We start from the raw sequence: 23,367 nt of genomic DNA, 5'->3' as shown, positions 1-23,367 counted from the left end.
GGATAGATATGAACTGCACATGCACCTGACCAGGGGTGTCAAGCAGGCGGCCCGCGGGCCAGATGAGGCCCGCTGAGGAATAGAGTCCGGCCTGGGAGACATCACTGAGAAGCGCAAGTGGAAAATGAGCCGCAGGTTGAAATATGTGAGCTTGATTTTGCCAAAGCCAGGTGCCTCCGACAAAGACACTGTCCTTGTATTTCTTTCTCTCGCTTTCTTTTCCTCCCTTTTTCTATCACGCTCTGTCTCTCACTCTTTAACTCTCTGTCTCTCTTTGTCTCTTTCTGTGTCTTTTTACCTTCTTTTGCTCTCTCTACCGTTCTCTCTCTTCTTTCTCTCTCTTTTCCACTCTCTGTGTCTCTCTTTTTCTCTTTCTTTGTTTCGCTTTCTCTTCTGTGTCTTTTTAACCTTCATTTGCTCTTTCTACGTTTTTTCCCTTTGTCCCTCTTTTCTCTTCATCTCTTTCTCTCTCTCTCTCTCTCTCTCTCTTGATTTCCCCAGCTATTTTCCTCCCATTTTCTCTCTTTTTATCTTTGGATTTCTTTCTTTCTCTGTCTTTCCCCCTCTTTCACCACTTGTCTTTTTATCTCTTTTATTTCTCATGTTCTTTCACTCTCTTTCTTTCTCCATTTGTCTCTTTCTTTGTCCCACCCTCTCTTCCTCTCTCCCTCTTTAACTTTTTTCTTTCTCTTTTTCTTCCTCCCTAATCTACGAGTCGGGCCCCCAAGAGAACGTTTGAGAACAAATTAGAATTAGAATACTCTTTATTGCCATCAAAAAAAACGTTGTGATCATTGCTTACTTTATAAAAATATTGTACAAAAATCATAAGTAGTAATCATTAAAATAATAATAATAATAATAAGACATAAGCGATCTAAGCAGCTGCTTAGGACCCCGCAACCACCAGGGGGCCCCCAAGAGCCGTTCACTCTGAGTGCTGCCGACATTGTCACTGTGTGTGTCCACTCCAAAATACTTCTTTCGAAATTCAACAAAAATACTACACAATAACTACAAAACTAAATCAAATCTAATGCTTAAAAACAGGAACCTCATATATTATTTTGCTATCACAACAGTATAGAATTACCACAAAAATACTACTACAGTAATACTATATAACAAAATACTACTGCAGAATGATTTACTTCAAAATACTACAAAAAGACCACTACAGTAATATTGCAAAAATACTAAAGAAATATGACAAAATTGCTACTAAGGAAATACTACAAAAATACTATTGAAATACTGCTTTGGGAAATACATTACTTATACTCCTACTGGAATACTAAAAAATACTATAGTATATAAAAAATGACGAGACAAATGTTACTACAAAAATACAACAGCAATACTGCAAACTACACCTAAAACGATACTGCAAAAATTCTTCTATGGAAATATAGCAAAAATACTACAAAAATGAAAATACAGTAACACTGAACTACAAAAATACTACAGATATAAAACAAACATTCTTATATGAAAATACTACAAAATACAACAGAGATAGGACAACAATACTCAAAAATAAATAATACTACAGTAATACTACAAAATACTAAAAAAATACTAGAGTAATAACACAAAAATACTTCAGATATACAACAAAAAACTACTTTCGAAATACAACAACAGTCCTAAAGAAATACTACTATAGAAATACTACATAAAAATGACTTCAGAAATACTACAAAAATAAAACAGTAACACTGAAGTACAGAAATACTACAGATACAAAACAAACATTCTTATATGGAAATACTACAAATATACTAAAAAAAATAATACTACAGTAATACTACGGTAATAACACAAAAATACTACAGATACCCCCCCCCCAAAAAATTTACTTTCGAAATACAACAACAGTCCTAAAGAAATACGATACAATAAAACTACCGTAACATTGAACTACAAAAATACTAGATATAAAACATTCTTATATGGAAAATATAACCGAGATAGGACAAAAATACTAAAAATAAATAATACTACAGTAATACTACAAAATACTAATAAATATTAGATATAGAACAAAAAAAAAAATTGACTTTCGAAATACAAGTTCCAAAGAAAGAAACTAAAACAATACAATCCTACCAGGAAAATACTACATAAAAAACGACTTCAGAAGTACTACAAAAATAAAACTACAGTAACACTACAAAAACTACAGGACTTTAATAAAAATCCGACTTCAGAAATAATAATAAAAAAAATAGTAATACTTCCAAACTAAATAAACAAATGAGGTACTTAAAACAGGGACCTCATATATTATTTTGCTCCCCAAAAAATTGAAGGAAACAAATCTATTTCAAAAGAAGTGTCCCGTGTGGCCCCCGACTCCGAATAGAAGCCCACCCTTGGAGTAGAACATGCAAGGAGTTCTAGTAGGTATTATCAAGTCATTAGGGGCCCCAAATCTCATTTTCCTTAGGGGCCCCATGAAGGCTCGGGTCGTCCACTGTATAGGAAGAAGGCACAATATGTTCTTATGTTAGCTGTCCAGTGCCGCAAAGCACTATGGTCTACGTCAGGGGTGTCAAAGTCATTTGAACCGGGGGCCACACCATAGAACAAACATTCTCTCAGGGGCCGGACTTGGAGATTAAAGAGAAAGAAAAAGAGAGATAAAGAAATAAGAGAAAGAGGGAGGGAAAAAGGAGAGAGGGCGGGACAAAGAAAGAAAAAGAGAAAGAGGGAGAGAGCGTGAGAAACAAAAGATAAAAAGTTGTGAGAGAGGGGGAAAGGAAGGGAGGGGAAGAAAGAAATCCAAAGAGAAATAGAAAGACGGAAGGAGAGAAAAGAAAGCACGAAGCGTAGGAAGAGAGAAAGAGAAAAGAGAAAAGGAAAAAAAGGAAGTAAGAGCAAAAGAGGTTAAAAGACACAGAGAGAGAAAGAGACAGAGTGGGAGAAAAGGGGTGGGAGAGAGAGAAATAAATAAATAAATACAAGTACAGTGTCTTTGTTGGAGGCACCTGGCCTTGGCAACATCAAGTGGACCTATTTCAACCTGCAGCTTGTTTTTCTCTTGCGCTTCTCTGAGTGTTGTCTCGCGGGCCGGATTCAATCCCTTAGCGGGCCTGACCTGGCCCGCGGGCCGCCTCTTTGACACCTGTGGTCTACGTAGTTCTGAAAAATTTCCAAACTACATATGTTTAGCTTTAGTCGGAATTTCCGCAGCGCCAAGCACATTTCTACTAAAATTACTGCACACAGAGAATAAACCACTAGAGTGCGCTATAACTGCACAAATATACGTTCTTTTTACAAACGTAAAGGATTTACAAAAAAAATGTTTCACGGGCCGGATAAATTCTGAACTAGTATTTCGCTAAAATGATTGTTGGAATTGAATAATAGGCCTCAAGAAAGGATACTATTACATTTTTTAAGGCGTGCGGAACTTTTTGAATAGTTTGAAGAGTGGGACGGACAAATATCGCTAATGCACAAGTGATTGGCTTGTATACTCAAATAAAGGTATCCAAGAGCAGACATGTTATCTTTTTTAGATTGTATTCAGTTAAGACTTAAATGGATCCTTCTTCTTATTAGATCGATGTCTGTTTGGGAATTTTGAAATTTCGGTCTGTCTGGCAATTTGCATACTCGGCAGCCAATCAGAAGCCTGCATCGAATAACTTCGGGCTTCCGGACTTTCCTGAGCGTTCTAAGGTCGTGCATTTGCATAGCATTTTGCAAAATAGACGCACAGAGAACACAAAAAAAACCTCAGCCCCAGAAGAATAGATTCAAAAGAAGCAAACAAAATGGATGACGCTACAAAACGTCAACCTACACTAAAAGCATCGTGGAAAGAGGAATTCACATGGCTTGTAGCAGACGACAGAGAACATGGAAAATGGATAAGTAGTTAGGAATCAAGCCAAAACCTTTGCCCCAGAAGATTCAAAAGAAGCTAAAAAAATTGATGACGCTACAAAACAAATGTACATTAAAAGCATCGTGTAAAGAGGAGTTCACGTGGCTTATAGCAGCGTCTGACCTGAAGCATGTGAACGCCTGCATGGACCAGCTGGCAGAGATGGGAAGCGGCGTCGTGGCCGACATAGACTTTCTGGACTAGTTTACAGGCTGGGGGCGTCGCTGCTGTCATGCACTTTCCGGACACATTTTCAACATCTTACCTAGTGTTTACCATGCTTGTGTACTGTAATGCTAAATGTCATTCACCCTGGTCATCCTGAAAGGGGGTTTCTTTTTTCTTCAACACTGAGGTTTTGAGTTTTTCCTTGCCCGCATGTTGGTTTAAGATCAGGTCATTGTGTCTTTGTAATCCTGTGCAGTCCTTTGAGACATTTTTGTGATTAAGGGCGTCATCAATAAATGGGACTTGACGACGCAATGCAAACATTGCATGAATGAAGACGAGTCAATACAGGTACATACTGATGGCAGATGGAACACATACACGCAATGAATGTTCTAAGTAGATTTAGAATAAACTTCATTTTAAAGTGTTTTTCTGTTATATATTCTGATGATCAATCCTTAATACTTTACAACAATGTTTTTTTTTTTGCAATGAGTCGTCTTACCAGCTCAGTAGCCTAGATGGTAAGGCGCCCGCTTTGAGACTGGGAGGTCGCTGGTTCGCGCCTCGGCCGAGTCATACCTAAGACTTATAACATTGGTAAAATGGCGGCGCCCTCTGTTGGCTGCGGCTGCATCGGCTCGCTACAACGGGTCAGGTGTATCAACATTTCGTTCTGTGTACATTGTTACAAAAAATGACAATACAAAGGAAATTATTATTATTATTATTATTGTGTTTCAAGTTGTGAAAAATGGGGCAGGCAACTTTTCTCACGCGTTTCAGACACTGGGTATACTACAATCATTTATTTCAAAATAAGTTATCCTGCATACATATCTGTATAAGCCCATTCTTACACAAATTAGACTACCGTGTTTTCCGCACTATAAGGCGCACCTAAAAGTCTTAATTTTTTTCAAAAGCTGACCATGCGCCTTATAATACAGTGCGCCTTATATATGGATCAATATTAAGTCGCAAAGTTTCGCAACTAAGGCAAGCAGCCGCCGACTCGCTTTTCCCCCGAAGGCGAAGTCGTCCGCAGTGTATGCTGGGATTTATACAGGGAGTGCAGAATTATTAGGCAAATGAGTATTTTGACCACATCATCCTCTTTATGCATGTTGTCTTACTCCAAGCTGTATAGGCTCGAAAGCCTACTACCAATTAAGCATATCAGGTGATGTGCATCTCTGTAATGAGAAGGGGTGTGGTCTAATGACATCAACACCCTATATCAGGTGTGCATAATTATTAGGCAACTTCCTTTCCTTTGGCAAAATGGGTCAGAAGAGGGACTTGACAGGCTCTGAGAAGTCAAAAATAGTGAGATATCTTGCAGAGGGATGCAGGACTCTTAAAATTGCCAAGCTTCTGAAGCGTGATCATCGAACAATCAAGCGTTACATTCAAAATAGTCAACAGGGTCGCAAGAAGCGTGTAGAAAAACCAAGGCGCAAAATAACTGCCCGTGAACTGAGAAAAGTCAAGCGTACAGCTGCCAAGATGCCACTTGCCACCAGTTTTGCCATATTTCAGAGCTGCAACATCACTGGAGTGCCCAAAAGCACAAGGTGTGCAATACTCAGAGACATGGCCAAGGTAAGAAAGGCTGAAAAACGACCACCACTGAACAAGACACACACACAAGCTGAAACGTCAAGACTGGGCCAAGAAAAATCTCAAGACGGATTTTTCTAAGGTTTTATGGACTGATGAAATGAGAGTGAGTCTTGATGGGCCAGATGGATGGGCCCGTGGCTGGATCGGTAAAGGGCAGAGAGCTCCAGTCCGCCTCAGACGCCAGCAAGGTGGAGGTAGGGGACTAATATGGGCTGGTATCATCAAAGATGAGCTTGTGGGGCCTTTTCGGGTTGAGGATGGACTCAAGCTCAACTCCCAGTCCTACTGCCAGTTTCTGGAAGACACCTTCTTCAAGCAGTGGTACAGGAAGAAGTCCGCATCCTTCAAGAAAAACATGATTTTCATGCAGGACAACGCTCCATCACACGCATCCAAGTACTCCACAGCGTGGCTGGCAAGAAAGGGTCTAAAAGAAGAAAAACTAATGACATGGCCTCCTTGTTCACCTGATCTGAACCCCATAGAGAACCTGTGGTCCCTCATCAAATGTGAGATCTACAAGGAGGGAAAACAGTACACCTCTCTGAACAGTGTCTGGGAGGCTGTGGTTGCTGCTGCACGCAATGTTGATCGTGAACAGATCAAAGAACTGACAGAATCCATGGATGGCAGGCTTTTGAGTGTCCTTGCAAAGAAAGGTGGCTATATTGGTCACTGATTTGTTTTTGTTTTGTTTTTGAATGTCAGAAATGTATATTTGTGAATGTTGAGCTGTTATATTGGTTTCCCTGATGAAAATAAATAATTGAAATGGGTATACATTTGTTTTTTGTTAAGTTGCCTAATAATTATGCACAGTAATAGTCACCTGCACACACAGATATCCTCCTAAAATAGCTAAAACTAAAAAAGCCCCACTCCAACTTCCAAAATATTCAGCTTTGATATTAATGAGACTTTTGGGTTCATTAAGAACATGGTTGTTGTTCAATAATAAAATTAATCCTCAAAAATACAACTTGCCTAATAATTCTGCACTCCCTGTATACCGGCGTTTCATTGGCTAACCAATGTGTCAATCATCATTTGAATGGATCACTATTGGCTAAAGTTATTCGGAGGTCAAGGGGCGGATCCTTTTTATCATTTACAGGCTGGCATTGGCTGAAGCGGCAAAACAAAGCCTGCAATTGGCCGAAAAATATGTGTCAATCATCAGTTGAATGGATCACTATTGGCTAAAGTTATTCGGAGGTCAAGGGGCGGATCCTTTATATCATTTACAGGCTCGCATACGCTAAAGGGGCAAAACAAAGCCTGCAATTGGTCGAAAAAGATGAATGTGAATAGCATGTTGGGTTGACGGCATAGAGAAAACAGTATTTTACTATTCTGTACTGTATTTGTAAATATTTTACTCTCCTGGATTTACTACACTCACGGATATAAGAGGACCATGGTTCCACATTATTATTGAACACAACGACTTCGGTGAGCTACTCCGGCTATATATTTTCCCAGTATCTTGTTTCAGAGTGATATTGATGTTTCTGTGATGGGTCTTTTTTTAAATTCAACTCAATTCCAAGCGTTTTACCAGCTCAGTAGCCTAGATGGTAGTGTGCCCGCTTTGAGACTGGGAGGTCGCTAGTTCGCGCCTCGGCCGAGACATGCATCGACTCGCTACAACGGGTCAGGTGTATCGACATTTCGTTCTGTGTACATTGTTACAAAGAATGACAATACAAAGGAAATTATTATTATTATTATTGTCATATGCACAGTAAAGTTGCGAGCGAAAAAGAAAATAGAAACTAAGGAATGGTTGGCATTTCTTGAATCCCAAGACTTTAACCTTCCGAACGATGGAACGATGCATTTGAGTGACATCGTACAGACACCGCATCCGCACGTGTCTACGACACGTATTTGCTTCTTTGCAAGTTTTGGGAATGTTAAGGGGGTAAGAAGTTGGACTGAACCATCTGACTGTTTTGTCCACGTTCCCATTGTAGCGCCTTATAATCCGGTGCGCCTTATGTATGGAAGATATAGGACCAAAAACTATTTTTTGGGGGGTGTGCCCTATAACCCGGTGCGCCCTATAGTGCGGAAAATACGGTATTTGATATCACTGGGACTCCATTGGCACTTCAATAACAGGAATGGCCCAAATATAGGATTGTCCAGTGAATGTACAATGAAATTTGCATCTTCACTCATCATCACAAAGAATGTAGCCTTAAGGCAAAAAAAAACTGGCTAAACCTAAGAATACTTTTAAGCGAAGACACTTCTATGTGTAATAAAGAAAAACAGCCGACGCGACCATGGTGACTGGTACCAGGAAGAAAAAACCAAGCCGCAGGTCCAAAACCACCCAGGAAATCCCGGCGTTGACCAGCATCGAACAGGAAATAACAAACAGTCGCGTCACGTTACTGCCGCGTTTCAACACCACCGACATCATCAGCCCGTTGGCCGCCTGCCCGGCCACCGTGCCCCACACCAGCCAGGAGAACCCTTCCAGGAAGTCCCGATCCCTCGCCGCCAAGGCGGACGCCCCGTTGATGAGCACGCCGAAAACGTAGAGGTAGAAGTTCTGCAGGCTGAGCGGCAGCCGCTGCCTCTTCAGCACCCATTCCGTATAAACCGACGCCAGTCCGGAAGCAAAACAGTAGACCAGGAGGAGAAAACTCCCCCAAACTGTGATGCGAAGCCCCCCTTGATCTTCACCTTCACCCTCCAAACTCCAGTAGCTGTGGATCATCCCCGCCGCCATCAGGAGCGCCACGCTGATCCACTGACGTCCTCGGAGCTTCTTCCCCAGACACGACGAGTAGAGCGCGGCCGTGACGGCCATTTTGAGGTTGCTGAGGACTTGAAAAGAACTCTGGTCCATGTGGGCCTGCATCAGGACCACCAGGTTGTTCGTGAGGGCGTAGAGAGCAGCCGGGACGGCGTAAGGAACCGCGAGAACCGGAGAAGCTCGGGCGAGCAGGGACGAAGCTCTCCCGCTTGTTAAAAGGACGATTGAAGTCGCCGAAAGCTTAAAAACCTCGATGAGGACCACGCACGAGGAGGGATGGAAAGGAACCTGACCTTCTACTTTACTCAAAGCGATGAGCGGCGCGTGAGACCCAGCGATGAGGACCATCGCACACAAGAGGGCGCCCCACCGAATCGTCGGCGCCAGGCCCCGCCCCTTTTCGCTCTGGATCGCGATCATGACAGGCAAACCGAAATCTCACGTTAGAAATCGACCTTCCAAACTACTTCTTCTTCAAGTTGTCGAGGAAATCTCCGAAGGTCCGTTCGATGTCTGGAACGTGATAGTTCTGTGCGGCGTACATGCCGGTGAGGGTGCCCAACAGCGCCCCCAAGATGGCGGAGGATCGCAACCTCGCCGTCGCGTAACCGGCCAGGAAGCCCTTGAGGAACGGGGATCCCAAAACCGAGCCGCCCTGCAAGGGGAAATACAGACTTACCATAGACCGAGGGGTACGCCAAAGTCCGAAATAAGGTCTGCCCGGACGCCCGGGGCCGACATCTTTTTCAAGAAAACAAAAAAATATATATTTCGTTTTTTAAAAAAAATGTATTTAATTATGCTTTTAAGTCAAACGGTTGCTTTATTTTGATTTCAAAATCTTTGTTCGGTTAGGAAATTTCGGAATTTCAGTTTCAGTTCGTTTGGTATTGTTCATACTCGGCAGCCAATCAGAAGCCCGCATCGAGTAACTTCGTGCTTCCGGACTTTCCCGAGCGTTCTAAGGTCGTGCATTTGCATATCCTTTTCCAAAATAGATGCACAGAGAAATCAAGAAAAATGGAGAAGTGGTTAGGAAGAAATATTCAAAAGAAGCAAACAAAAGTTATGACGCCAGAAAATGTAAACGTACATAGAAAGCATCGCGGAAAGAGGAGTTCACGTGGCTTGTAGCAGACGCACCGAAAACACAAGAAAAAAGGAGAAGTGGTTAAGAATCAAGCCAAAACCTCAGCCCCAGAAGAAATATTCAAAAGAAGCAAACAAAATGGATGACGCTACAAAACGCAAAAGTACATTAAAAGCATCGTGGTAAGAGGAGTTCACGTGGCTCGTAGCAGACGCACAGAGAACACAACAAAAATGGAGAAGTGGTTAGGAATCGAGCCAAAACCTCCGCCCCAGAAGAAATATTCAAAAGAAGCAAACAAAATGGATGACGCTACAAAACGTAAACGTACATTAAAAGCCTCTTGGAAAGAAGTTCAAGTGGATTGTAGCAAACAATGCATGCATGAAGATGAGTCAATACAGGTACATACCGATGGCAGATGGAAAACAACTATGTCATACTGTATATATGCAACAAATGTTATAAGTAGATATATAATAAACTTAATTTAAAGTGTTGTTAGGTTATATATTCTGATGATCAATCCTTAATACTGAGATTAGTCGTCTTATTGTGTTTCAAGCCATAGGTTCCTGAACCCCTGCTTTATAGTTTGAGATTTGAATACAAAAAAAAACAGTACAAGGATATTTTTATCCCCAGAAACTCTGCTCAAAAAATACATTAGACCACTAGGATATAACATTTTCACTTTGCGGTATAGAATACAATGTTTTTTCGTTCCTTCTTTAGGGCATTTACTCAACCATACTTCATTAACAACTAATTATTTTGCGTGCCCAAAAATATTTGCGGCGTTTGTGCAATCACAAGTTATGTCTCCAAGATGCCTATCTGCTGTTGATCCATAAAAATAATTTGTCTTCTATTGCTTGGTTTGAGGCCTAGCATCAGGAAAACGCTAACAATGCAATCGGTCGAACTACCGCCCACAATGCCTTATTCTTTCTTCACTCACTTCAGAATCTCATGTGCGTTGTGAAGACTTGGAAAATCAGTGATACAATTCTGTACCATATTCAATGTACTGTAGTTATTTACTAGGTGGTTTAAAGCTTACAATAATGCAAAAGAGAGAAGCTAGAACATGATAACCATGGAAATAAAGCTGGTCATCATCACGAAATACTAAGGCGCGCACACAAGTTGCTACCCTCAGTTGCTTTAACTTATCAATATCGGGACTATTGTTAAGAATAAGGGAACGGTTAAAGTAACAAAGTCTTTGCTTCCTCGCAAGAAGAAAGTGTAAAATCGGTTTCATTTTTAATCCGCCGTCAGCTTCTTCTTCCCTTGCATTCACCCGCTACTCTACTCCACCATCTCAAGTCTCATTAATCCAAAGGTAAATAAAACTTCAGTTTTCCTTTTCATGTGTATTTTCATTTAAGCTGATATCTAATCTTATTTACTTATATTACGAATAGGTATCATTTACTATGAACTATTTTGTTGATTCGTGTTTTTATCTGGGATACCGGGGTTTCAGAAGGAATTAGCATAGTTTTCTCTACCCCGCTATACGGCAGTCTTTTCAGAACACATTTATGTCATATACCAGTTTACTGTATAAAAGTAATAAAATAAAATCAATGAAGCTTGTCTTTTCGTGCATCATTTTGAATGCTAATGTAAAATGTATGGTTTGGTTCCTTTATTCACTTTATGACCTGACTGTAACCTGGTTGAGAATATTAGCTAATTATTCCCATTTACCTGAGGAACTCCAGCAGAAATTTCGTTCTCCACTCGCTTCTGGATCTCTTCCAACTGATTTTTGAGCTGTGTCAGGTCTTTTAATTGTTTCTCGGGATCCTGAAAAAAGACAGTCGCTTTGTGTTAACGGGTCATTATGATTAAACACTACTCACCTTATCATCCGCCATGTTTTTAATCGAGTAGATCAGTTCTCGATTAATTATCCTACACTAACCCATGCGATTAGTCATGTCTGAGCATGCCTTCTCACTTAATCCAAATATAAACTGTCATAAAACACAAAAACGCTCTCATGAATTGAAAATTAAACGTTTCGTTACATTTTTGCATCAACTTTATCAGTTAGTTTCAAGACCAAACAAGAATGCCTGTCACCCATACCGGAAAATGTCACTGTCACATGTCAAACACATCGGACACGATTGGCTAACGTTTTTATATGAACGCGTGTCATTGGTCAAGAGCCTAGGAGCATAAACGCCATTTTTTAGCCAGTCGATGTCAAACGAAGCGACCATAAATCCCCACAAAAACCTTACCAACTACATTCAACCACTATTATTAGGTGTTTTTTTACAATGTCTGGACATTTACCTCCATTTTATATCATTTTAAGAGCATCGTAAAGCGCTTGGGCCACTCGAGGTAAGACTTCAACAAGACGCCATTTCATTGGACAACGCGGTGGATTACTGGCAGTATGCAGTCAAGCCATTAACGCTGCGTTAAAACGCTTATTTTAACTTGTTAACGCCCATTTAAGTATTCTTTTCGGACAATATTTTGACAATATTATGTATAAATTACCGTGTCTGTAACCGAAGTTACTCAAAGTATTTAATTTGCTTACTGGTGGCCTGGTTTTATTTTCTTCTTATTTATTAAATCCATATATGTTCAAAATGCCTGCATCTGAAGTTAAATCAAAACTATGCGTATATGATTAAATTATATTATGCATAAATATACATGTAAAGTAACAATTACATTTGATTTACCTGACATGACTCGAGCTGGTACAGTGGAGTTAATGGGTGGCTGCAGTGGGGGAGGAGCTAGCAGTTTCGGCATAAACGGATTTGAAAACTTCCACTTTTGAGAAATGTCAGGCCCTTTTATCACCTTCTTATTTTTAATAATAGTCCCAGTCGTCAAATGGTAATGACCAAATTATTTAGGAAGGCCTTCTTTGAATTTATTGATAATATCAAGTTTGGTTTCCATGCTACTCATCCTCTTGCCTTGGCTCAAAAAAGGTTAAACAGTGTTCTAAAAGACCTAATTTCCCAAAGGATCCTAGATTCCAGTCCATCATGGAACAAATGGAACTTTACGAAGTTGTGACCATAAACGATGAGTTGGATGAAGCCTGCAACAAGGTTGACGTACTTTCCCCGAAGAAGCGAAAGCGCAAAAATCAGGAAGACGGAGATGGAAAGCCAAAGAAGCCCAGGTAACGTCCCACCAGAATGTTCTTCGTGATCTCAACCTGGTATCCGGCCAGCATCATAACAAAAAATGTGTTTTTTTCTTCTTAAAGGTCTGCCTACCTGCTGTACTATTTTGACATTCATCAGATTATGCAGCGGGAGATGCCCAATCAGCCGCAGTCGGAGATCAACAAGCGAATCAGCGAGAACTGGAAAAGGCTCAGCGTGGCCGAGAAGCGCTACTATCTGGAGAAGGCCGACTTGGAAAAGGATGGCATCGAAACGGTAAGAGTTTAAGCGCAATCGAAATCGGGGGTGTCAAAGTCATTTGGACTCGGGGGGCCTGCACCGTAGAACAAACGTTCCCTCGGGAGCCGGACGAGTAGATTAAAGAGAAAGAAAAAGAGAAATAAAGAAATAAGAGAAAGAGGGAGGGAATAGGAGAGAGGGCGGGACAAAGAGAGAGAGGGAGAGGGCGTGAGAAACAAAAGAAAAAAAGTCGTGAGAGAGGAAGAAAGAAATCCAAAGAGAAATAGAAAGACAGAAGGAGAGAAAAGAGAAAAGAAAGCGCCAAGGTTAGGAAGAGAGAAAGAGAAAAGAGAGAAAAGGAAAAAAGGAAGTTAGAGCCAAAGAAGTTGAAAAGACACAGAGAAAGAAAGAGACAAAGAGCAACAAAGGAAGAGAAAATGAGAGACACAGAGAGAGAAAGAGACAGAGACAGAGTGGTCTCCCAAAGAGTGGTCTTTCCACAAAGGGGTGGAAAAGAAAGAAAGAGAGCGACACGGAGAGAGAGACACGGAGAGAGTGAGAGAGAGACACGAAGAGAGAGACACAGAGAGAGTGAGAGAGAGAGAGAGAGAGAAACTGAGAGAGAGACACGGAGAGAGAGAGAGAGAAAGAGAGAGACACAGAGAGAGAAAGAGAGAGACACGGAGAGAGAGAGAGGGAGTGAAAGAGACAGAGAGTGGGAAAAAAGGGGTGGAAGAGAGAGACAGAGAGTGGGGAAAAAGGGGTGGAAGAGAGAGAGAGAGAGAAAGAGACAGAGTGGGACAAAAGGGGTTGAAGAGAGAGAGAGACGGAGAGAGAGACAGAGAGACTCAGAGAGAGAGAGAGAAAGAGAGAGAGAGGGAAAGAAAGAGAGAGGCGGAGAGACACGGAGAGAGAGAGATTTTACAAAAACGGACAAAATAGGCCAACCTTGGTGTTTGAGAAATCTTTTATGCAAGAATTCTGTAGTCAAACTAAACCAACCCTGGTATTATAAGCATTCTTCCTTGGAAGCACAATAAAAACGAATTTAACATTAAATTCGACAGTATAATATATGTTGGTCCAGGATAGGACTCTATAGTCACCAACAAACTTACTGATAAAAGTGAACGCACATGATCGGCCATCGATGGATCACTGAAAGCAAGCAAGCTTCTTATCATATCCCCCATCTTTATTTGAAACAAAACTGCGAAATAAACCAACCCTAGCTTTAAAAGCATTCTTCATTGCAAAGTTTCAGACCAGGGGATGTTTCAGTGGTGGTCTGTGCATCCCCTTGAGACTTTTGTGAATAAAGGCTATACAAAAGAAGTTTGATTTGATCATTTCAACACATTTATGACAAGAGTGAGACTATTTTATCATCAGCGACGAAAAGTCAAGCTTCTGCTTGTGTTTTCTCTAACTTTTTCTTTTCCGATTTTCCAGTCGTCTCCGAGTCCATCCGAAGAGCTTCCGGGCTTCCGTAAAATCCTACCGAGAGCCAACTATTTGGTGGTGACCGACGATCCCCAGGCGGGGACTTCTTTGGAATCTCACCGTCTTCTATCGGACGGCAACGGGTCCAAAAAGAAATCCAAATGGGGTTTCGAGGAAACTGCTTCTCGGAGATCTTTGGGTTGCAAGACCAAAGAAGAAGAAGGCTCATATATCGCTGGAAAGCCATCCTGCTCTTCATCCATGACAACAGCATCTCCGACTTCCAAAGAACTTTCTTCCTCTCAGATTTCGTCGGCCACCTTAGGAAATTGCGTGCTCGTGACTGCAAGTCGGATGGGAAATTCGGCCGGCCTGACAACGAATCAAAGCGGGGAGGCGACACAGATGGTCTCCACCATTGCCAACCAGGTGATTCTCCTTGCCTCAATTGTTTTATTAGTACATTCCAGAATATCTAGGGCACAGGTGTCAAACAGGCGGCCCGCGGGCCAGATCAGACCCGCCGATGGTTTAAATCCGACCCGCAAGACAACAGTGAGAGAAGCGCAAGAGGAAAATGAGCTGTAGTTTGAAATATTTCCACCGGATGTCACCAAAGCCAGTTAACACTTGCAAAACAATTGTGGTCGTATTTCTCCATTTCTCTCTGACGCACTTCTTTTTTTTATTTATTCCTCCCTCTTTTTTTTCTCCTGTTCACTCTGTCTTTCTCTCTCTTTTTCTTCTTTTCTCTCTCACTCGCGGCGTCATACGAGATGGTACTCATCGCTCTCATTTTCCAAGCAGAAATAAGAAATACGAGACTATAACTGTATGCAAATGATTATTTTCGAGGCGGCGAAGACGTATACCCGAAGAGGACGCGGGAGTTGTCCCGGTCCCGGCTGTTCTTTCATGTACGCCACCCGACACAAGCCGACAGTCTGTCCGGACTGTGGAAATCATCTTGGTGGCAAATGGATACCTGCTGTGAGTAATACCTTCTTTCCCATCCATCCATCCATTATCTGCACCGCTTATCCTCAGTAGGGTCGCGAGGGGTGCTGGAGCCCATCCCAGCTATCTTCAGGCAGTGGGCAGGGGACACCCTCAACCGCTTGCCAGCCAATCAGAGGTCACACAGGGACAGACAATTCGCTCTCTCATTCACACCAGGGGACAATTTGGATCGGCCAATTGACATGCATGTTTTTGGAATGTGGGAGGCAACCCACGCAAGCACGGGGAGAACATGCAAACTCCACACAGGAGGTTCGATCTTATGACCTCAGAACTGTGCCGCACACGTGCTTACCACTGCGCCGCCCACCTTCCATCCATCCATCCATGATCTGCAGCGCTTATCCTCAGTAGGGTCGCGGGGGTGCTGAAACCCATCCCAGCTATCTTCGGGCAGTGGGCAGGGGACACCCTCAACCGCTTGCCAGCCAATCAGAGGGCACACATGGACAGACAATTCGCTCGCTCATTCACACCTAGGGACGATTCAGTTAGGCCAATTAACCTGACATGCATGTTTTTGGAATGTGGGAGGAAACCCACGCAAGCACGGGGAGAACATGCAAACTCCGCTCAGGAGGTTCGATCTCATGACCTCAGAACTGTGCTGCACACGCGCTAACCACTGCGCCGCCGTGCTGCCCACCTTCCTTCCCTTTATTTATTATTATTACTTCTTAATTAAACAAACATACCCCCCTCAAACATATTTCAATACAGGCACAACAGAGAATACATTTTAAAACGCAAGAAAATCTGCATGTGATAGTTATTGAGTGAACGTTGCATGAACATTGGCGACATTAGCTTAGGGGGTAGATGGCCCGTCTTGGAATCAAGAGGTCGCAGGTTTGATTCCCGGCTCCTCCGTGTTATGTGTTGAAGTGTCCTTGGGCAAAACACTGAATCCCTAACGCCCCCAATAGCAGCTAGTTGCCTTCCATTGCTGACTCCTCTATCGGTTAGATTATGTGTAAAAAGATGCAGACCATGAAATCTAACACTCAAAAGGAAAAACCTAAATAAAGAAATATAAAAATACCACGGAGGAGGACCTCTTGAAGCGCATCTTCCAAAAGTAACTTCATAGCGCATATTATTTTATGATTTTTTTATTTTTTAGTACAAAACAATACAGGTTACATATACAAGCCTTTTTTAAAAATATAAATAAAAATACCACATAATATATGTAATGAAATAAAAAATACAAAAATATTCTGGAAAATGTATCCATACAAAATAAAAATAAATCTAAATTGAAAATATGCAAACAATGTATAAAAAATAAAAAATACCCAATGGAAAAAAACAAATCAGAAAAATAGAAATGATTTAAAACAGTAGATTAAAATAAAAAATAAAAACATAAAAATATATATATATATATATATATCTATTATTAAAAATTAATGCAAAAAAAGGACAAATACATTTGATATACTATACTCTCTGTCTATCTATCTAGACATCTAGACATCTAGACATCTAGACATCTATCTATCTATCTATCTATCTATCTATCTAACTATCCATCTATCTCTATCTACGTATCTATCTATGTATCTAACTATGTATCTAACTATGTATCTATCTATCTCTATCTATCTAAACATCTAGATATCTATCTATCTAGACATCTAGATAGATAGATGTCTAGATAGATAGATAAATACATAGATAGATAGGTAGAGAGATAGATAGATAGACAAATAGACAGATAGAGAGAGATACAGGCACAAGTATATCAAATGTATTTGTCCTTTTTTGCATTAATTTTTAATAATAGATATATATAATAATTTAATAATATATATATATATATATATATATATATATATATATATATATATATATATATATATATATATATATATATATATATATTTATGTTCAAGATATCAATCTATCTAGACATCCATCTCTCTAGATATCTATCAATCTATCTAGACATCTATCTAGACATCTTTCTAGACATCTAAACATCCATCTATCTTTCTAGACATATATCTATCTTTCTAGACATCTACGGAAGAAATATACATTGATAAACCAATTTATCGGCTCTAACTTGGGAACCGGTGATCGAACAATCCAATATAAACCAATCCTTTTCCAATGTCCTTTCGTTCTGAAAGGGTCAGATGACAGCTGCTATTAAGTAAAAGCATTTTCAATTTTATTGTAGGAAACTATTTTATTTGTCATTGAAACAACTATCGTATGCATCATCATAAATAGTTAGTAATAATTCATCCATGAGTGACGATCCAATATATCTTTCCCGATTGCTTCACCAGGCCAAGAAACCCCAACAGAAGAATGTAGCCACCAAGCCAGCTTTGCGTTGCCAAGACTCCCAACAAGAAGAAAAACCAGACGGGAATGCTGAAGTTGTGCAAAACAGACCCAGTCAGACGAAACAAGAAGGGCAAAGATGCTTGAGAGGGATAAAACCGGCTTCCGTTGGAGAGCCAGCAGGGGGCAGCAGACAGTCGTCGGAGAAAACAAGCCTCAAGCCCATACAACCGCGAATGAGGTGAGGTGATGTACAGTTCTACCCCGAGATACGACATCAATCCCGGGTTGAGTAGCCAAAACGTTTACTCAAGTAAAAGTAATCTCACTTCAGAATTGATCTCTGGCAAAATAATATGCCCCTTAACAGAAATAGACAAACTTATATGGAGGGGATTTGAGTAACTGCTTCAATGTAGCGGAGTAAGAGTGAACTTTCTTCTTCACAAATCTACTCAAGTAAAAGTAAAAGGTACAGTGATATAAAAATACTCCTAGAAGTACAAAAGCTCACAAAACTTACTCAAGTAAAAGTACTCTCACTTCAGAATCAGTCTTTGACAAAATAAAATGCGCCTTAACAGAGATAGACAAACTTATATGGAGGGGATTTAAGTAACTGCTTCAATGTAGCGGAGTAAGAGTGAACTTTCTTCTTCACAAATCTACTCAAGTAAAAGTAATAGGTTTAGTGGTATAAAAATACTCCTAGAAGTACAAAATGTTACAAAACGTACTCAAGTAAGTGTAACTTGTTACTACCCACCTCTGCTTATTATTTGCAATTCCACTTATGGACACAACGGGGCGCCCATTCCCTCATACAGGGTTCCTACGCGGGCTTGAAATCCTTGAAAATGCTTGAATTTAAATGTTGCCTTTAAAAAGGGATTACATTTCCGGTGAAGTGATTGTAAATGCTTGAAATTGTGGCCACGTTTCGCAACACGTCTGCAAAAATGAGGCAAATGGTTGTATTTCTTTATTATCTCAAGCTTTGTTTCCATGGTTATCAGGTTCGCGTCTCCCTTTAGCATCACTTTGGATCCATAGCAAATAAATACAGTACAAAAATACAGGGTAATATCGCAAATTTGCAGAAAGGCATTGTGGGAGGTAGTTCAGCCAATAGCATTTTGGCATTTTCATGATTCAGTGACGCAAAAAATAGAAAAAGATTTTATATGATGCTGACCAATAGCATGCAGGCATTTTAGAGACATAATTTATCATACACAACTTTTATACATTTTAGGTCTAGCGAAAAATACGTATTTCAGTCAGTAAATACATAGTATTTCTCACTGTAACGGGGAAACATTTTAAGGTGGGGATGCTGTATCCCAGGGCTGTACTTTAATTCATTTACTTAAAAAAAAAAGAAAAAAAAGAGAAAGATAATTACTGTATAATTAATTATTTCTGTTCTCTCTGGTCTTTTTATAGGCATGACAAAAGATTGCCTCTCAAAAATAAAAGCATGGATAGGCCTGTGGTACCCATCTTACCTTCAGGCTTCAGAACAGGTAAAGTCAAACTTTTTTGAAATGAATGTTTGGATCTCATTTCATTTACAGAGACGCCTCGTTACCTAGTGCTACAGTTATCGCTGGTTCACTATTTTGCGGGAAAAAAATATAAAAAATATAAAAATCAAGATAAAAAGAAGGAAACAGCCAAGGTTTATGCCGATTGGCCAGCAGTTCTTGAGATATCCAATGCAGATTAGCTAATTCATATCATCTTTCGTATTGTACTATGACTGGACACCTGCTCTGCGTTCCTCTGCATCTCGCTGAGAAGAGTTTGTGTTTCGCACACTTTGTTGTGCCGCCTAAATCATGCACCCCTTTCTCTCTCTCACTCAGCAAAGCTTTTAACAAAGGTGCGTTTAAAAACAAAACAAAAGCATCGACTAATTTCAGATCTAACCGGCTTCTATTTCTTTCTCTCTTTTCCTTTCGATAAGTCAACAAGTCCAACTTAATGGAGGCGCGTCAAAAAACAAAACAAAACCTTGACTCATTTAAATAGTGCTTGCGTATAAAATAAAACTGTTTTCCATTTGTACTCTCTATCTCTCTCTATCTCTCTGCAGGGTTCGTATGGGTGCTCAAAACCCTTAAAAATGCTTGAATTTTTATGTTATGTTTTCAAGGTCAGGAAATTGCTTGAATTTTGGGTGAAGTTCTTTAAAATGCTTAAAATAGTTACTATTGCCATGTTTCTTAGCTGGTAGATATAGACCACGCTATAAATTAAGAAAAATCTTTTTAAAAAAAACGTAAAAATGACGCTGGCATGTCAGCTCTCTGTCATTTTGGTGTTGTGGTGTGAAGCACCACTACTGGTTGCACCCAAGAGGACAGCTCTACTTAGGAAGCCGGCTCTTTTGGTTAGGCTCACTGAGAAGAGCCAGCTTTTTTGGCCCCTAAACGGCTCCTCAGATTTTTTTTGTTGCTTTATCAATAATGATAAAACACTAGGCACCAAATGACTCAGTAATTAGTCATTTCATTTGTAATTTGTGCAAAACACATGAAATATAAATCAAAATGTTGACAGATCTCCTAAACCGTTTGTAAAATACAAAACAATTTTTACACACTGAACAGATTAAATGTCAAACAACAACACAAAATCCACGAAAATGCAAAACAATAAAATAGAAATGACAAACATTTACTATCAGTGCCATAAATAAATGATAAAATGCAAATTTTAAATTCCATTTTAGCTCATTTAGACACAGATTTAGTGAAAATAATGCCAAAAATATCAATTATAAGAAATAAAGCAAAAATTCTAAAGATTAGCACTCTCTAAATTTGAAAGATTAAATGCATTCTGCTTTGGAGCAATCAAAGCAAAATATTCCGGCTTGACCGTGTTACATGTCGAAGTGTCCTTGGTTAAGACACTGAACCCCTAATGCCCCCAATAAGCAGGTTAGCATCTTACATGGTTGCAATACAAGGCCGCTATTGCAGATCATTTCATTTCATTTCATCAATATCATTCAAATGAGTCCAAATTTGGCTCATTTTTCAACTTTTTATACATAAAGTACATCCTTTTCTTTTGTTTTCCTTATTGAATTTAATTATTACCTTACGCCTATAGAGTCTTTTCCGTTTCTGTAAAAAAGTGTAGCGTAGCCAAATTGCGCATGCATTGTTGAAACAGAATGGCAGAATTCATGTCAGTTTATAGCAGCCCAAAGACACAAAAAGATTGTAGATCATAGATAGGAACAACTCAAAATATCACAAAGTGTGTGCAAGCAGCAAGATAGCCACTTTATTTTAACCATGAAGGTCAACTATTTTTTTTTTTCGATCCGCAGTGAAATTCTTCCTTCTAAGGTTTTGAAAAAAATGAAAAATTGCTTGAAAAGTGCTTGAATTTGGTCATGAAAAAGTGTAGAAACCTTGAACTTAATGAAGGTGCAAAAAAAATGGACTACTGTCGTTTAGAATACTGATTAGCTCCGGAGGTAGAGTGCACCTCTTGGGATCAGGAGGTTGCAGGTTGGATTCCCGGCTCCTCCGTGTTATATGCCGAAGTGTCCTTGGGCAAGACACTGAATCCCTAATGCCCCCAATAAGGTCGGCGCCTCGCATGGCCGCTATTGGTGTGTGACTTGAAAAGGGCTATAGAAATGCAGACCATTTACCATTTAGCATCTTGATTATCCTCAAAATGTTTGGAGCCTGACTCCCTATAGGTGTGTGAATGTGTGTTTGAATGGGTAAGTGTGAAGCACATTGTAAAGTGCTTTGGGGGGTCTTCATTGACTTGAAAAGCGCTATAGAAATGCACACCATTTACCATTTAGCATCTTGATTATCCTCAAAATGTTTGGAGGCTGACTCCCTATCGGTGTGTTAGTGTGTGTGTGTGTGTGTGAATGGGTAAGTGTGAAGCACATTGTAAAGCGCTTTGGGAGGTCTTCACTGACTTGAAAAACGCTATAGAAATGCACCATTTACCATTTAGCATCTTGATTATCCTCAAAACGTTTGGAGGCTGACTTCCTATCGGTGTGTGAGTGTGTGCGTGAATGGGTAAGTGTGAAGCACATTGTAAAGCGCTTTGGGAGGTCTTCACTGACTTGAAAAACGCTATAGAAATGCACCATTTACCATTTAGCATCTTGATTATCCTCAAAACGTTTGGAGGCTGACTTCCTATCGGTGTGTGAGTGTGTGCGTGAATGGGTAAGTGTGAAGCACATTGTAAAGCGCTTTGGGAAGTCTTCATTGGCTTGAAAAGCGCTATAGAAATGCACCATTTACCATCTTGATTATCCTCAAACCATTTGGAGGCTGACTCCCTATTGGTGTGTGAATGTGTGTGTGAATGGGTAAGTGTGAAGCACATTGTAAAGCGCTTTGGGAGGTCTTCACTGACTTGAAAAACGCTATAGAAATGCAGACCATTTAGCATCTTGATTATCCTCAAAACGTTTGGAGGCTGACTTCCTATCGGTGTGTGAGTGTGTGTGAGAATGGGTAAGTGTGAAGTACATTGTAAAGCACTTTGGAAGGTCTTCACTGACTTGAAAAGCGCAATAGAAATGCAGACCATTTACCATTTCCAATCAAATCTCTATCTCCTCTCTGTCTCTGTAAGATGGCAGTGAAGGACGGCTAAAAAAAAAAAAAATATATTCGGTGCGACACTACTTCACAGATTTTCACTTTTGGCGGGTGGTCCCCATCAACCTCAAAAACCGAAGACCCCTGTATTTGACACCCATTCTTTTTTCCCAGGTCCCGCTTTATTCCAGGTTATCGCCGTCCCAACTGTGAGCAAAACCACTCCAGAGCAAAACAACAAACAACCTACCGGTAATGTCATCATCCGATTTTGTCTCATGTGATGTCTTTTTATTTTTGTGGCCGTGAAAATCGAACGCAACATTTTTGACCACAGAATCCCGAGACAGATTCTCGGGTCTCAAAGCCGGCACCTTAAAACAGCTCGGCCGGAAGGTCCAAGCGAGGCAGGTCAGTGCATGTTTTCCCATGACAGTCGTCATTGTGATTTTCTGGGAAGTTTGATTCCTAACCTATTTTAGCCTAGTTTATCCCATTATCTATCTATCTATCTATCTATCTATCTATCTATCTATCTAGACATCTATCTATCTAGACATCTATCTAGACATCTATCTATCTAGACATCTATCTATCTAGAATTCTAGACATCTATCTAGAATTCTAGACATCTATCTAGAATTCTAGACATCTATCTATTTAGACATCTATCTAATAATCCATCTATCTATCTCTCTAGACATCTATCTATATATATATCTATCTAGAATTCTAGACATCTATCTAGACATCCATCTATCTATCTATTTAGACATCTATCTAATAATCCATCTATCTATCTCTCTAGACATCTATCTATCTAGATATCTATCTATATATATATCTATCTAGAATTCTAGACATCTATCTAGACATCCATCTATCTATCTATCTAGACATCCATCTATCTATCTAGACATCTATCTAGACATCCATCTATCTATCTATCTAGACATCTATCTAATAATCCATCTATCTATCTATCTAGACATCTATCTATCTATCTGTCTCTCTGTCTCTTTCTCTCTCTTCCTCTTTCTCTGTCTATC

At 40.1% G+C, this 23,367-nt stretch overlaps 3 protein-coding genes across 4 annotated transcripts in view; 1 reads left to right on the top strand and 2 right to left on the bottom strand.

The window, feature by feature from the left end:
• Positions 1–7,654: 7,654 nt before the first annotated feature.
• Positions 7,655–8,885, bottom strand: LOC148360309 (putative UDP-sugar transporter protein SLC35A4). Its single transcript, XM_088344294.1, has one exon. It carries the CDS (start codon positions 8,883–8,885, stop codon positions 7,953–7,955), a length of 933 nt encoding a protein of 310 aa, XP_088200420.1. The 3' UTR covers positions 7,655–7,952.
• A 43-nt stretch (positions 8,886–8,928) lies between these two features.
• On the bottom strand, positions 8,929–11,655 carry slc35a4 (solute carrier family 35 member A4). The gene is made up of 3 exons (XM_088344295.1): positions 11,430–11,655; positions 11,275–11,373; positions 8,929–9,120 (listed from the first exon to the last, which is right to left on the bottom strand). Exons 1-3 carry the CDS (start codon positions 11,442–11,444, stop codon positions 8,929–8,931), a joined length of 306 nt encoding a protein of 101 aa, XP_088200421.1. The 5' UTR covers positions 11,445–11,655.
• Positions 11,656–11,777: 122 nt separating this feature from the next.
• hmgxb3 (HMG box domain containing 3) overlaps positions 11,778–23,367 on the top strand; it is a 59,727-nt gene continuing 48,137 nt past the window's right edge. For both annotated transcript variants that reach the window (XM_088343891.1, XM_088343890.1), the window contains exons 1-9: positions 11,778–11,922; positions 12,570–12,730; positions 12,818–12,992; positions 14,409–14,828; positions 15,255–15,389; positions 17,720–17,958; positions 19,164–19,243; positions 22,493–22,570; positions 22,656–22,729. In XM_088343891.1, the coding sequence (XP_088200017.1) occupies positions 12,591–12,730; positions 12,818–12,992; positions 14,409–14,828; positions 15,255–15,389; positions 17,720–17,958; positions 19,164–19,243; positions 22,493–22,570; positions 22,656–22,729 (1,341 nt within the window). In that variant the 5' untranslated portion in view covers positions 11,778–11,922; positions 12,570–12,590. The remainder of the gene's footprint in view (positions 11,923–12,569; positions 12,731–12,817; positions 12,993–14,408; positions 14,829–15,254; positions 15,390–17,719; positions 17,959–19,163; positions 19,244–22,492; positions 22,571–22,655; positions 22,730–23,367) is intronic.

This window comes from Urocampus carinirostris, chromosome 9 (assembly GCF_059441175.1).
Source record: "Urocampus carinirostris isolate Australia breed hairy pipefish chromosome 9, RoL_Ucar_1.0, whole genome shotgun sequence".
NCBI classification, from domain to species: domain Eukaryota; kingdom Metazoa; phylum Chordata; class Actinopteri; order Syngnathiformes; family Syngnathidae; genus Urocampus; species Urocampus carinirostris.
Note: the sequence above shows the minus strand (reverse complement) of the source record. Positions and strands in the feature narration are given on the sequence as shown.